This window comes from Myxine glutinosa, chromosome 11, assembly GCF_964187855.1.
Source record: "Myxine glutinosa chromosome 11, kmMyxGlut1.1, whole genome shotgun sequence".
In the NCBI taxonomy this organism is placed as follows: Eukaryota; Metazoa; Chordata; class Myxini; order Myxiniformes; family Myxinidae; genus Myxine; species Myxine glutinosa.
In genome coordinates, this window is record NC_136271.1 from 108757717 (window position 1) to 108773057 (window position 15341).

General features: G+C 48.2%; 1 protein-coding gene across 5 annotated transcripts in view; it reads left to right on the top strand.

The window, feature by feature from the left end:
• Positions 1–13727, top strand: part of LOC137437008 (sorting nexin-5) — a 128808-nt gene extending 115081 nt beyond the window's left edge. For 2 of the 5 annotated variants that reach the window (XM_068131301.2, XM_078786991.1), the window contains exons 12-14: positions 1980–2069; positions 12732–12797; positions 12884–13727. In XM_068131301.2, the coding sequence (XP_067987402.2) occupies positions 1980–2069; positions 12732–12797; positions 12884–13018 (291 nt within the window). In that variant the 3' untranslated portion in view covers positions 13019–13727. Of the gene's footprint in view, positions 1–1979; positions 2070–5058; positions 5203–6709; positions 7103–12731; positions 12798–12883 lie in introns of those variants that run through there. The other 3 variants (XM_068131298.2, XM_068131299.2, XM_078786992.1) reach the window with 2 other exon arrangements.
• The last annotated feature ends 1614 nt before the right edge of the window (positions 13728–15341 follow it).

The following is a 15341-nucleotide window of genomic DNA, read 5'->3' on the forward strand; positions in this document are numbered from 1 at the left end:
AAGGGCTGACGAAGCAAAGAAACCTTGCTCGACGCGCAAAGCGCGCGAGTCAAAATGGCCGACGGCCCGTACTCGAGACGTAACGACAGTCAAACGATTCTCTTCGGAATCGACCGCAAAACCTGACACGCAGGTTGATCTGTCACAGCGATAACAACTCTGTCGCAGGAATCCCTTTCCCAGGAAACCCAAAAGTTCGCTAGTGACCTCCGTTTGCTAGCGTTGGCTCAAACCCTCAATGCCGCTCGGCTTCTTCTTGTCCGACTCACTCGCTCCGCCTTCCTTTTTTCCCCCTCTTCCTCTTCTTCTTTGTCCGGTTCCGGTTTCATTTAAAACATTAAACTTTTTACCTTTTGACAATAATAATTGCTATTTCCCTCAAACAACAATAATAATACATGGAATCAAAAATGTTTACAGTGGATGAAAACCACAAAAACGGAAGTGACAAATCCGTAACACCAGGCGTCCGCTGGCAATTCGGCATTGTCCCTGGCCTCTGCTGACAATTTGGCATTGTCCTTGGCCTCTGCTGACAATTTGGCATTGTCCCTGGCCTCTGCTGACAATTCCGCATTGTCCCGGGAATCTGCTCACAATTCAGCATTGTCCCGGGCATTCGCTCACAATTTGGCACTGTCCCGGGCCTCCGTTGACAATTTCGCACTGTCCCGGGCCTCCGCTGACAATTTCACACTGTCCTGGGCCTCCACTGACAATTCCACACTGTCCCGGGCATCTGCTGACAATTCCGCACTGTCCTGGGCCTCCGCTGACAATTTCACACTGTTCCGGGCCTCCGCAGACACTTCCGCACTGTCCTGGACCTCCGCTGACATTTCCGCACTGTCCCGGACCTGCACTGACATTTCCGCACTGTCCCGGGCCTCCTCTGGCAAATCGGCATTGTCCCGGGCATCTGCTGACCATTCGACATCTTCCCAGGCCTCCGCTGGCAAGTCGGCATTGTCCCGGGAATCTGCTGACAATACCGCATTGTCCCGGGCCCCCGCTGACAATTCCGCACTGTCCCAGGCCTCCGCTGACAATTCCGCGCTGTCCCAGGCCTCCGCTGACAATTCCGCGCTGTCCCGGGCCTCCACTGGCAATTCCGCACTGTCCCGGGCCTCCGCTGACCATTCGACATTGTCCCGGGCCTCCGCTGACAATTCCGCACTGTCCCGGGCCTCCGCTGACAATTCCGCGCTGTCCCGGGCCTCCGCTGACAATTCCGCACTGTCCCGGGCCTCCGCTGACAATTCCGCGCTGTCCCGGGCCTCCGCTGACAATTGCGCACTGTCCCGGGCCTCCGCTGACAATTCCGCGCTGTCACGGGCCTCCACTGGCAATTCCGCACTGTCCCAGGCCTCCGCTGACAATTCCACGCTGTCCCAGGCCTCCACTGGCAATTCCGCACTGTCCCGGGCCTCGGCTGACCATTAGACATTGTTCCGGGCCTCTGCTGGCAATTCCGCACTGTCCCGGGCCTCCGATGACCATTCGACATTGTCCCGGGCATCCGCTGGCAATTCCGCACTGTCCCGGGCCTCCGCTGGCAATTCCGCACTGTCCCGGGCCTCCGCTGACAATTCCGCACTGTCCCGGGCCTCCGCTGACAACTCCGCGCTGTCCCAGGCCTCCGCTGACAATTCCGCACTGTCCCAGGCCTCCGCTGACAATTCCGCACTGTCCCAGGCCTCCGCTGGCAATTCCGCACTGTCCCAGGCCTCCGCTGACAATTCCGTGCTGTCCCATGCCTCCACTGGCAATTCCGCACTGTCCCATGCCTCCACTGGCAATTCCGCACTGTCCCGGGCCTCCGCTGACCATTCGACATTGTCCCTGGCCTCCGTTGGCAATTCCGTGCTGTCTCTGTCCTCCGCTGGCAATTCCGCACTGTCCCGGGCCTCCGCTGGCAATTCCGCACTGTCCCGGGCCTCCACTAACAAATATTGTTTGTTGTTTTCATGCTTTATCAGGACATGCTGTTTCGAAGAACATGCCGCCTAATTGACATGGAAAATGCTGCACGTGCTGTGGAAAAGGCGAAGCCTGCAAAAAAGGCCATGGTGAGAGATGAAGACGTGCTTGAACTTTCCATATTCGTACATATACATGTGTTTTTCATGTACATATACATTTTGCATATTGCTGGGGGTACATGTCTGTGTATGTATATCGATCTAATATCTAATATATATAAAGCTCTTACCACTGTCTCACTGACTCACTCAGAATCATTCACTCGACTGACTCACTGACTGACTCACTCACTGACTCATTCAGGCGACTGACCAACTAAATGACAGATATGAATGTTCGGTATCTTCCGGGTGTCGTCGAAAGTTGAAATTAGGTGTGCTCATGGCCATCAAAGCAGGTACACTGCGAAAATTCACAGAACCATTGGAAACCGTCTGTAAATGAAAATTTATGTAAAAATACCTGTAAACGCTTTTGTACAAAAAAAACCCAAAAGGAAAATCTCAATATCTAGCATTTGTTGCTAAATGTTGCCGAGATCACGCTCAAGAAATTTCAAACTGATCAGACTAAGCATTGTCCCTGTCAAAGTATGACATAATCGTGAACAACACTTATTCCCCATGTGGAGTTCTTTACAAAGAACCACATTTCACATTTTTTTCATGGAGCGGTTTCGGAGATGTAGAGGTGCAACGTTTGTTTTTTCCAAGATGGCGCCTGTACCACATGACCTATGATGTCATAATTATCATTCAAATATTCTTCAGGAAGAGGTGCTCCTATGGTGAAAATTTTGTCCATCAGACCAACAGTTGCAGAGAAAAAAACAATTCATACTGATCTGATCAAACGTTATACTTGTCGAATTATGACGACATAACGAAGGCACCGATGACATCATCATTAACATATCTTATTCCCCATGGAGAGTACTTGACAATGAGCCATGTTTAAATTTTTCCATTGAGCGGTATCGGTTGTGTAACTTTTTTCCAAGATGGCGTCTGTGCCATGTGACCTATGACGTCATAATCTATCTTCTATCTTCTATCTATATTATTATCTCTCTATATTATAAAAGAAAGTTGTTCTTTGTTTGTTTGTTTGTCTGCGCAAGCTAATCTCCTGAACGGTGAAAGATAGGAGGAAACCTCTGATACAAAAAATGTCGGAACGGGCCCCGGGAAGGTTTTAGGCTAGGTGGTGAGACCGGTCGAGGCCCACCTCGGCCGGGCTGGGCCCATTTCGCAATTAAAAGCTGAGCTGAATTATAGTGGGCAATCTTCGACAGCCGCGAGTAAAAGCTGAATGATAGTAGTAAATGCATTTAAAAAGAACCAAAAATGTCAGGACGGGCCCCGGGAAGGTTATAGGCTAGGTGGCGAGGCAGGTCGAGGCCGCTTCGGCCGAGCTGGGCCCATTTCGCAATTAAAAGCTGAGCTGAATTATAGTAGGCAATCTTCGACAGCCGCGAGTAAAAGCTGAATTATAGTAGTAAATTCATTCAAAAAGAACCCGGGCAACGCCGGGTGCTTTCGGCTAGTTACAAATAAAAATATTATGCAGGCGGAGGCGCTCCGATGGTAAAATTTCTTCTCAGTCGGACCAAACAGTTGCCGAGAAAATACATTTTAAAAATGCAGACACACACGTTCGCCACACGTACGCAATCGCCTAACCCTTTTTCGCTTCGAGCGTAGGGTAATTATAGTTGGAGTATCCTCTCTAAAAAGTCACTTAGGCTACATATGAGAGCCTACCTGGTCTGTTCAGCTGATTGGCGACGCAAGGATCACTTTCCAGTACTCCAGACCATGGCAATAGGAAAATAAATAAATAAAAAAGAAAAATAAAAAAAACCGCTATTGGTTAAAGTGGGATTTAATCTTCTCGTTCATAATAATAATAATAATAATGTTATGAATTTTGGGGTAGTGATATATATAGATCCAGGTAGATCTGCATAGGTAGGTGCTCCGGCTGTTGTGATAGGGAATCCCACATGTAATTTCTGTCCAGGCAGTTTGTTTGTGTAAGTGTATCTTTGTGATCACACAAGGATGATCGTAGTGTTAGAGTAGGGATTATGTTAACTAGTGAGGTTAACTCGTGTTGACTCGTGCGGAAGGCCGGTGGCACGCCAGCGGACGAGGCCGGGGCGAGCGAGTGGCTTGGTGGGGCCTAGTGGAGCGCGAACGGGTGGACGGACTCTGGGATGAGGGCGGTGTAGGTGACATGATGTGGATGCCACGCACTGCGACCGCCTCCCCCAGGGCCGAGGTTTTTGTGGAATGGTCGTGTTCTTGGCAGCAGGTGCTCACCACATTGGCCAGCTGGGGCTAGAGCAGCCGTGTTCCTCTCAGGGGGCCGAAAGATGGATGGTGGGCCGCACACCCATGGACACATGGGCCATGTTGACGTTTCGGCTGCTCAGCTTGTCCCGATGGCCCTTGCACTTGATGGTAGAGGTGTGGAGCTGTCGTCGCCACATGTAGTTATATTGTAAAGTCACCGTTGAGGGCGGATCCACATACCTGCCAGTCGAGTGGGAGAAAAGTGTAATTTGGAAGAATTTGATTGGTCCAATGGGAGAAATTTGGGATTCGGTAGGGTTGATGGCACCTTGGACCTGACCAACCGGTGAATACCTGCACATCAAGGTAGAGGTAAGACCTTGGATGTGTACTGTCCCAGGCTTCAGGACTTGCTTATTTAAATTGGGGACATGTAATTTGGAGTAGGGGGCGGGTGAGAGTGATGGCATGGCCGGTGAGGGGATTGGATTGTGTGACACACAGTGTCTTGTGGGTGGCGTTTGTTTTTGTGTAGAGGTTATGTGTTTTTATGTGGTCATGAGGTTGGAGATTGAATAATGATTGAATAATGATCAAGTTGTGATTGAGTGATTATTTTGAAATGTGATTGGAATGTGAATATGGGATTTCACATGGAAGCAGGCCATGGCAGCAACTGTGGGAAAAACATATTTTTGTGACATCTTCTGGGAAATGTGTTGGAGAATTGAATGGCAGCTGGGGAGGAAATGTTTTATGGATTTTGTGGGTGGGGAAGGTGTGTGTGTCCGCAGGTACGGATCAAGCTCTGGAGGAGTGAAGACTGCGCCTCCCTCTGCAGTAATTACCCCTGGCAGCCAGTGGTGTCTGGAAAATTGGAGCCTGTCGGTGGCGGGGGTATGTTTGGGTGCCCTGGGGTGAGACTCCCGGTGACCCGTGAGGCTGCAAGGAAGCTGGAGGCACCGGAGCCTGCTGTGTGGAGAACCCCACTGGCGGGGTAACAGCGTAAGGAGCTGTTTGGCTCTCATGGGCCAAGAGGTAAAAGGGGGTGGGTGTGCGGGGGGCAAAGAAATTGTAAGGCGGGTGATTTGTTTGGGACTGTGGGCACCACAGCCTGAAGCGCCCCCACCATCTTACTTGTGCGGTACCTCCCCGCTGCCCAGTAGAAATGCACACACATGTGAAATGACATCTGTGCCATGGTCCTGCAGGGGGGTGAAATATGTGCTTTGTTGATTTTTGGAATGTGTGAGTGGTTATGGGTTTGTGTTGAGTGAATGTGGGCGAAATCCACTGAGCCATGTCACACCTGTAACACCAGGACAGGGCCCGTGGAAATTTGGGGTTCATTGTGATGGCCCCACAGGTAACGTTGAGTCTTGTGGCATCCACCGGGGGGGGGGGGGGGACACAGTCTGTAGGAAGGGGTTGTACAAATGTTTATGGAGTTTATTGAAATTTTGCAAGTTTTTGGTTAAGGTTTGTAGTTAAGTTAGGTTTGCGTGTTGTTTGTTTCCTCCCTCCACAGGAACGACCAGTAATAATTTTTGTAAATATTTGAAATGTGATTGTTTAATGGGACAGCATGTTAAAGAGAATAGGCAGGTAGCTTCAGTTCACTTCCCACAGCCCTCCTGATTTATTTCATGGGCTAATTAAGTGTGAGACAGTAAGTGTTAAGATTGGAATAGTAGCGCCTGCAGTGACCCTAGCAGGGGCTACGGTTCCAGGGTGTGTGTGGGGGGGGGCTGTTATGAATTTTGGGGTAGTGATATACATAGATCCAGGTAGATCTGCATAGGTAGGTGCTCCCTCCGGCTGTCGTGATGGGGAATCCCACGTAATTTCTGTCTAGGCGGTTTGTTCGTGTAAGTGTATCTTTGTGATCATACAAGGATGATGGTTGTGTTAGAGTAGGGATTATGTTAATTCCCCTGTGTGTCAAACCTGTGATCATTCCATTGTCCCATATGGCAACGCACCTAGACACTAGTTAGGAATCCATCCCCATTAGCACACACACTAATAAAATTCCCCTCACAATAAAACTTACCGGAAGAACAGACAGGAAGCACCCACGCATTAACCCGACTTGGCAGACAAACATTGCTCAGGCAGGCTGAGGCCACGCCCACCTCGCGATGGATTGGTCAAAGGGTTTGATGGGGGAGATCACATCACTGGTAGGGAGGGCCAATCGGCACGCAGCTGAAGCCCAGAAACAATAAGGAGCCAGCTGATTGGCCAAGGGGGTCAATAAAAGTGATGAGACCGACATTTCCTCTCTCCCTTTGCCCTCTCGTTTTGGACTGCCTCTTGCGCTGGACCTTCTGCTGGCCCTGAACTTACCTTGCGTTCCTTGAAATTCCCTTGCCTTTTTCTTGTCCTCTGATCTCGTCGCTCTTGCCCTTCCCGTTCTGGATGCCAAGCGAGCGATTATACGTGGACGGAGCCAGGCATGGCCGGAGGAGCGAACTGCACGCGACCCGTTCGAGTCGCGTGGAAGGCCGGGGCGAGCGAGTGGCTCGGTGGGGCCTAGTGGAGTGCGAACGTGTGGACGGCGGCCTTTCTTCCCGCCAACACCAGTGCCGCGGCGGGCTTGCACGCTTGGGGCCTGGGCGACGTGCTCGAGTCTGATGATCCCTGACGCTCAGTCAAACGAGATAAGTCCCCATGATAGAACACAATGGTTCTTTTCATTAATTCTTCCTTTTTCTGTTGTTGAAGTGAGGTGTGTGGGATCCCAACTTAAGTTTTAGTTTTTATCGGTGCGTTCCATTGTTTCGGGTTCTGTTTAATAAATTTTTTTTTAGTACATTCTACTTACGTCTCAGTTTGAGTTTAATTTCCGCAGGATTGAAGACTGCTCAGGACCGACAGGTAAGTGCTCCCGCTTATTCTTCCTCTGCCTTCCCTCCGCACATATATAGTGGAATCTGCATTTGATCGTCGCCTCGAATTAACGCTCGAATTACCATTCGTGATTTCCCGGTCTTAACTGAGGGGAATCACGCAACAATAATAATCTTCAAACGGCATATTTCTTAGCTGCCTCTATGAATGGCAATAATTCTGGAACCATCCGACAGTTTTACTTCGTGCAGCATCCTTTGGTATCGTACACTACTCACAATAAGTTAGGGATATTGTGGGAGTGAGTTTTTTTTCTTTTTTTCTAGGGTTTTGGGTTAGGGTATTGAAATCAAAAATGCTGTGTTTTGTCACACTCATTAATAACCATAGAATTAGGACCAACAACTTTTTTCAACATAATTAATACACAAAATCAACCACACCAAAGAACCTGCCAATATCCCTAACTTATTGTGAGTAGTGTAATTTTGATAGGTTAAAAGAATTCCACGGAAACTATGCAAAACTACATTCCTTTGTAAAAGAATAGGAAGGGGTCCGGAGGGTGGCCATGACTACGGCTGTCAATCAGCCTGTTGGGGGGGGGGGCGGGGTGGGAGTTGGGGAAGATGGGGTCGCTAAACACATTTACCCATACGTCCTATTTAAAATGTCAGATCGTCTATAAAGTATGTACAATACCATTACAATTTGAGCTTGTCTATACAGTTTGTAACAACATTTGCAAATCAGTAGTAGAGAATTTGCTACTCAAATATAATAATTATTCAGACAGTGTATTTTTGAGCTGCCTCTCTCAATGACGATGACTGGAGTTTTACTTTGCGCAGCATCGTTTTCTATAGTTTGTTTCTCCAGTTCACTTCTGCAGTTAAATATTTACAGATACTCTCCGATTCTGATTGAGAGCGTGCTCTCTCATACTCGACCAATGCCATCGTAGTTAGGTAAGGCCACACCCATCACCACTCTTACCCGATCAACCCTCAACCTCGCCATGCACATGCTCAAATAATAAAGCATGTCACGTGAACAGTGTTTGATTAACGTCTTTCTGATGATCTATAGTGACTGTATTTTTGTCTGACTAGAATCTGCTCGTGTATTACCGAAGTCTTCTGATTTCTCAGAACCAGGATTTGAATGCTTCAAATAATAATTACTTATCTTGTCTTGATTAAGTTCTTCATTTAAGTTAATTTTACAAAACTATTATGAGAGTACGCGGTAAACTCGACTCTCTGCACGCAGATGCGGATAGGGGTGACGCGGATAAAAATGTCAGCCCACCCACTAATACAAAACTAAAGTTGGAGGGAGAAAGGGGAGAGGGGGATGTTTTTCTTTTAGTTTTATTTCATTTTTGTTGTTGATGTTGATCAATAATTAAATTTTTAACTCGTCTGTAATGAAAGCGAGTCTATTACTTTGTTTATCCCACTGCTAGTGCTCCCATGACAACGTCTTCCTTTTTGCTTTGGTTAACTCTTTCCAGTAGCAGTTTTTGAGCAACTACATGTTCATTGAGACCACGTAATACTGATGTCTGTCTGATATCGAGGTAACATTCACACCTATATTTAAAGTAAGATCATAGGAAATATCTGGAATTTTTCCATTATCTATCACATAAAGAACACGCTCTGAGATATTTAATATAACTGTTAGATTATGGGCTTTCTAGTTGGAGCACATTATTAACGGTCTCAATTTCATGTACCCTTTTCAGTCTTGTGGATAGCTCTTTCTAAAATTAGGAGTTGAAGCTTGATGCAAATGTTCACATGGACTGTCGTTCACCACCTAAAAACTTTGCTCTTTTCACTTGTTATTTGGTACCACTACCACTACCACTACCACTACCACTACTATTACTACTACTGCTAGTAGGCATGGTGTGATGCGACTATAATCTCGTGTACTTTATTTTCATATATTTGAGGAGTTGCATTCCCTTTGTATTCTTCAATAAACTTTCGAAGCACATACATTTTTCATAATTTTCCTATTGCTGTTTGTGGAGGGCTTTCAATGGCATCCCTTTGCAAGCTTGCTCCTATCCGAACAGCAATGAAATGGTTCGATTCTGGCTGTGGTGTACAGGAAGTATGTTTAACAAGAACAAAAAGACGTAAAATGTCAGCCCCGCCATGGTTTAATTTTTCTGTATGGAATTAAAGGCTGTCAGTCGGCCATCTTTCGTTGGATGACAAAACAAAATCTTCTGCATATGCATACTGTCATATGTCTGCCCTGTAGTGAACACTGCAGGGCGACATGGATGACCAAACGAGCTTTAACTCCAAGGCGTTCAATCCAATGGCGGACCTTCGTTATATGCGTGGGGAGAAGAGTGGCTTCACGGAGAAGCCACGAGCGCTTGCCTTCACGGGTCCACCGGCAGTCTTCAAACCTGCAACAATTAACACAAACCGACACGGAATTAAAATCTACAAAATAAACAGGTTTAATGAAAATAAATGCCAGCAACAAGAAAATTCACGATAAACTAAGATCCTAAATGGGACGTCCCCACACAGACTCGAATACAGACAAAGGGAAATATAAAAGAACGAAAGTAAAAAATGTTTTTGTTTCATGGGCACTTGTGCGCCCTTGTTCACTCAGCCGCGCTCGTCCTCCCGATCGTCCCGACTTCCATTGTCCCCGGTGCAAGAGTGCTACAAAATGTTCACGTGCTCGTCAATGAATTCCCCTCGCGCAGGAGCACTAAACTCTGACTGCTCGTCGTGAAATCCCGAAGCAGAGGGAGAAATCAAATGGTGACCATTCACCGCCAAAGCCAGAAGATGCGAGGAAGTCAAGAGGAAGAAAACTCATGAACTTCGACTGTTGTCGAATCCCGAAAATCAGAGCAAGCCAAGAGAGATGTAAAATCGTGGTGTCTCAATGAATGTCCCTCGCTCAAGAGGACAAAATGTCGGGTAGAGCGTTCGGTTATCCCCTAGTCTTCCACCTCCTTTGTCGTTCGCACACTCCCCAATCAGCAGCCATCATCCCACCACTCCATGGTCCCGGACCAATCACTTATCTCCGGGCTGTGGCCTTACTGCCCTGCCTGCTTGTGGTGATGTCACGGCTGGCAGTGCCAGTGGTAGTTGAATGTCTTGTTCCGGTTGCTTTTATTTTGTATTATAAATGTGCAATTTCCTGGCTTTGTGTGTGTGCTGCTGGTGTCATAAGGAATAGAGGAAAAATAGCAGAGGGCATTACATACAGGGGATTAATTACCCATAATACCTAACCAATTAACATACCCCCACCCCTCGTGATGGGAACGAAGATACGCGCTTACACGACATCCGGTCTAAACGAATTTCCTACTTATGTACATGGGGGTTCTTCTTCATCACGATAGTCGGAGCACATTACCTATGCAATTCTACCTGGACTAAGGTGTTGCCTACCCCCCACAAATGTAACAATCCTCAATTATTGTCTTTGTGCCAAGTTTGAACAAAATCGGACCATGCATGTTCAATAAATGGATCGGGACACATTTAAGTAACAAAATGGCTGCCAGTCGACCATCTTGGATCTGATCTCGAAAAGAAATGAGGTGTCCGTCATTCATTATCTGTGTGCCAAATTTGAACAAGATCAGTAAATGCATGTCCGAGAAATGGTTGAGGACACGTTTAAGTAACAAAATGACTACCAGTCGGCCATCTTGGATCTGTTCTCAAAAATAAATGAAGGGCATATGTAAGCCATCATTCCTTATCTGTGCAAAGTTTGAACAAGATTGGTAAATGCATGTCCGAGAAATGGTTGAGGACGTGTTCAACATCAGGTTTTTTATAACTATAATGGCCACCAGTCGGCTATCTTTGATTGCATCGTGAAACAAAAGGATGTGAATATGTATACCATTGTAGCGGTTGCCGCTGCACATACACAATCGCCTTGCACCTGCCGGGGATGCAACCACGGAGCGATCGCTGTGCCGGGCTCGCCCAGACCGCCCAGAGACGCTCAGTATCGCCTTTCCCGGGCATGTCCGGACTTGCCTTTCCCGGGCTCGCTCAGACCGCCCGGAGACGGTCAGTCTCGCCTTTCCTGGGCATGTCGACTTGCCTTTCCCGGGCACGCCCACTCTCGCCGCGTTTGATTGTATATATATATATATACTGCTACCCGATAAACGGGCTTGACAGAGTGTGCTGGGTTCTGTACGAATAAACATGCTTTGAACTCAACCAAATGGCCTCGTTCTCTCGCCGTCCACGACTCCTAAACTGGTGACCTCGTCTACCCCCGAACGGATTCGGGGGCTGCAAACGAACACGGCGGTTTCGATCGCGCTGCCGGAGTTTTGGCACCGACGAGCGGCCATGTGGTTCGCGCACCACGCTCGGCTCCTCTACGACCGGAGGGACGAGCCCGCTCCAGGACCCTCCGAAGGAACGCAGTTACGCGATGTGGGTGGCACTGCTGCTCATCTCTTGCGCGTGCTCTGACGTTCGCGCGCACTGCTGTTCGTCACCTTCGCACAACTTCACTCTACAACTACAGTCGCAACTACTTCTCCGACCCTGCATCCTCGGGAGGCCCGCGAGGAACCTCGGCAGCCTCCCCCGAGGCCTTGACCAGCCCCTCGGTTGGCTCAACCGCTTTTCGCGTGCACCGAGGCCGAGCGCTGCTCGAGCCTTCTCGGCACTGCACCCGCGAACTGCAACCTCGGCAGTCCCGCGAGGAACCTCGGCAGCCTCCCCCGAGGACTTGACCAGCCCCTCGGTCGGCTCAACCCCGGTCCTACGTCCCCCCAGCGCTTCGCACAGCGGAGTACGTCGCGGCGAGGCCGCCCCCCGTCCACGGTTCCCCCCGCTCGACCACCCACCACCACACCGGACCCCCCCCCCACGACCCTCCAGGGGTCGCTTCGGCTGGGTCATCAGGACCCCCCTTAAATTGACCCTGCCGGTGCAAGTCGATTCTGGAGGGGCGCGTGTAGCCATTGCCGCTGAACATACACCATCGCCTTGCACCTGCCGGGGACGCAACCACAGAGCGATCGCTGTGCCGGGCTCGCCCAGACCGCCCGGAGACGCTCAGTCTCGCCTTTCCCGGGCATGTCCGGACTTGCCTTTCCCGGGCTCGCCCAGACCGCCCGGAGACGCTCAGTCTCGCCTTTCCCGGGCATGTCCAGACTTGCCTTTCCCGGGCTCACCCGGGCCGCCCGGGCACGCCCACTCTCGCCGCGTTTGATTGTGTATATATATACTGCTACCCGATAAACGGGCTTGACAGAGTGTGCTAGGTTCTGTACGAATAAACATGCTTTGAACTCAACCAAATGGCCTCGTTCTCTCGCCGTCCACGACTCCTAAACCATCATGTATTGTCTTTGTGTCAAGTATGAACAAAATCGGTCCACACATCTCCGAGATATGGTTGCTGACACACGGATGGACTAGATGAAATACATAAGCCCCCATTTTGGACCAAGTCTAACGGGGGCTAATAAATTATGCCTTAAGTGAAAATGTAACAAGTTTGGTAGTGACGAGTAACCAATGCTCACTCTGCACCTGCTTGAATGTCTTCTTTCCATAGGCCGAAGCAGCTCAGGTAACAACAGAAAAAGCTTTCAAAGAAACAACTGAAGTCGCCAGGAAAGAGGTAATTTCAGGAGTTAGTGCATGGGCAGGGAATATTGACTTAGAATTGCATTGCAGGCACATCTCCTTACATAATGCATTTCACAGGTCGACATGTTTCATCGGCACACCAGCACTGTGTTCCTGTCGGCGCTAAATAACTTTGCGCATAATCAGTGCAGTACAGCTCGGATTCTTCTCCGCGGTCTCCAGGAACATCTCGATGAACTGAGGCAGCTATAAGTATCCCTTGTCATCTTTGTCGGTTTCCTGCTGTCCTGAGCAATAATATTGCCTTGATGATCTCCACGTGTGGTTTTAAGATGGGTTCACCACCGCTAGCTCCAGATTTTGGTTCGATCTTCACCAGATCTTCACCAATAACCCGGAACGCCAAAAGCAGAATTTTGGAACTCCTGAAGTATGATTTTTATTTTTAAAGCAAATTTGACACCAAAGTAATTCTTGGACAATCAATGAATGATTATATTAGCTTTAAAGATAAGTTGAGGGAGAATGCAAAAGAGCCTTGACAAATTGCATGGCTTCCAGAATTGCATTCATTTTCAATGCGCCTTTGAAAGAAGTGAGTTCCAGAAAGGGTCATGCCTTATGAATATTTGGGCTTGTTCTGTGGTTGACAGTTGATTAAGCAAGTAATTAACATTGTCGTCCTGTAGTGGGTCCGTCCAGCCAAAGCTAAATTGTCCTGTATTCACAGTTGAACAGTAAAAGGACTATTTATTTAGTCTGTATGCATTTGTGGACATACGATGATTGTGGTGGGAGGTGGGAAGGTGTCCTTTGGGGGTAAGTTGCCAAAAGTAAGAACGAAGGCGATGAGCAGCGGACATGAGTGTGTTGCATAAAAGTATTGAGTACAGGGTTTTGGAAGAGTTGGGTGGTAGTTGTCACTTTTGTGTACCAAATAAATATACGACTCCCAAAGTGATTGCTTCAAATTATATTTTTTTGCCCTTGCTCACTCGACCTCCCACCGCTCTCCTCTCCGCTCCCTCCTAACCTCCACATACCATCTTCTCCCAACCTTCCACACTTTGTTTTCAAAACTCGCTCAGAAACCTTCAGCAAGCCAAGAAGGCAATGTACCCAATGTTATCACTTTTCTTGTGCAAAAATCCAAAGGGTGAGATGAAACACCATATTGCCGACCTCTAACCACTATCTTCAGTCGTAAACTATGTCTCTGACCGAATAACCCTCTGCTTTTGTATAAAACGGAATAAAGGATCACACAGGCATGACCTCCCATGCGAGGGAATGGCTAGTCCATTTGTTGCCCATTTGTTCATATTTTGCAGCGGAGCGTGACCGCACTTGCCTCGACAAGCAATTCCATCGGCTGTTGCGATTCCATTTTAAAACGAGAATAAACTTTCACTCCATTGTAAGTTCATCGTGAATACGATACAACTTTGGCTGCTCGACGTGGTGAGAAAGCAAAGGCTGTTAACGCTTTCTGATGCTGAAAAGAAGCAGCAGATGAACAGTGGATGGTTTATGATTGGTGCCAACACCTCTCCACCAGAATGGTGGGCTTGATCCCAGAAAAAACAGCTTTGCCTCCTTGTTATCCCTATTCTTTGTTTAGCCATTGATCTTTATGTAATGTGTGAACAAATCTCATTTTCTAATTTATTTTGAGCTTCCAAAAGGTTTTGTTCTTTGATAATTGCAATGCACTGTTGCTGAATACTACAGAGCTGTTTGGGGGTGGAGGAGGGGTGGTGGTGAGGGAGGGTGTGGTATTAGTGATGGTGATTTTTTACACCCACCACTGCAGTTCCTTTCACATGCTGTGATGCACGCTAGTGACATTTTCCCATCGGTCTTCTGTTTTGTTGTTGTTGTAGTATACAAGATCGAGGCTCGTGAAAGAGCTAACATTAATCACACAAAAAGTCAAACCGACACATAAAACACAAAATAAGGGGAGCGGTTGACAAGATGGGGAGAGAGGGGGAAGGACAAAAACACAACATTTGAGAGCAGGGACATCGAGAGAAATGTGGGAGGGAGAGGGCTTGGGGGGAGGTGGGAGAGGTATAAAACATATGGACACTGCAAGGACTTCCAGGAAAGAAGTTGGAATTTCAACAAAGTGTATCTGGGGTGAATTAGCGGGGGTAGAAAAGATCAAGGTTTTGGATGGGGGAAGATAAGAGATGGTGGTGAACAGCTGTTTTAAAGACCTGGAGGAAGGAGTAGGATTGAAGGGAGTGGGGGAGTTTGTTCCAGAGGCAGGATAAAGGGGGAATGAAAGAGTGAAGGTGAGCAGAGAGCCTAGATTTTGGCAGTTTAACCATGAGAGGGTTGCTGGCAGATCTTGTGCGACCTGCAGGAATATTTGGGGGACAGAACACAGAGAGAGGTGGGGGAGCAAGGCCGGAGAGGAGTCAGTAGAAGACAGAAAGACCACCAACATGCCTGCGGTGAGTGAGTGAAAGGCCCTCGGAGTTAGCTTCATCGCAGGAGATTCCAATGATTCTGAAAGCTTTGGTTTCAACAGCGTGAAGCTGAGCTAGGTGTGAGGCAGGAGCAGCGG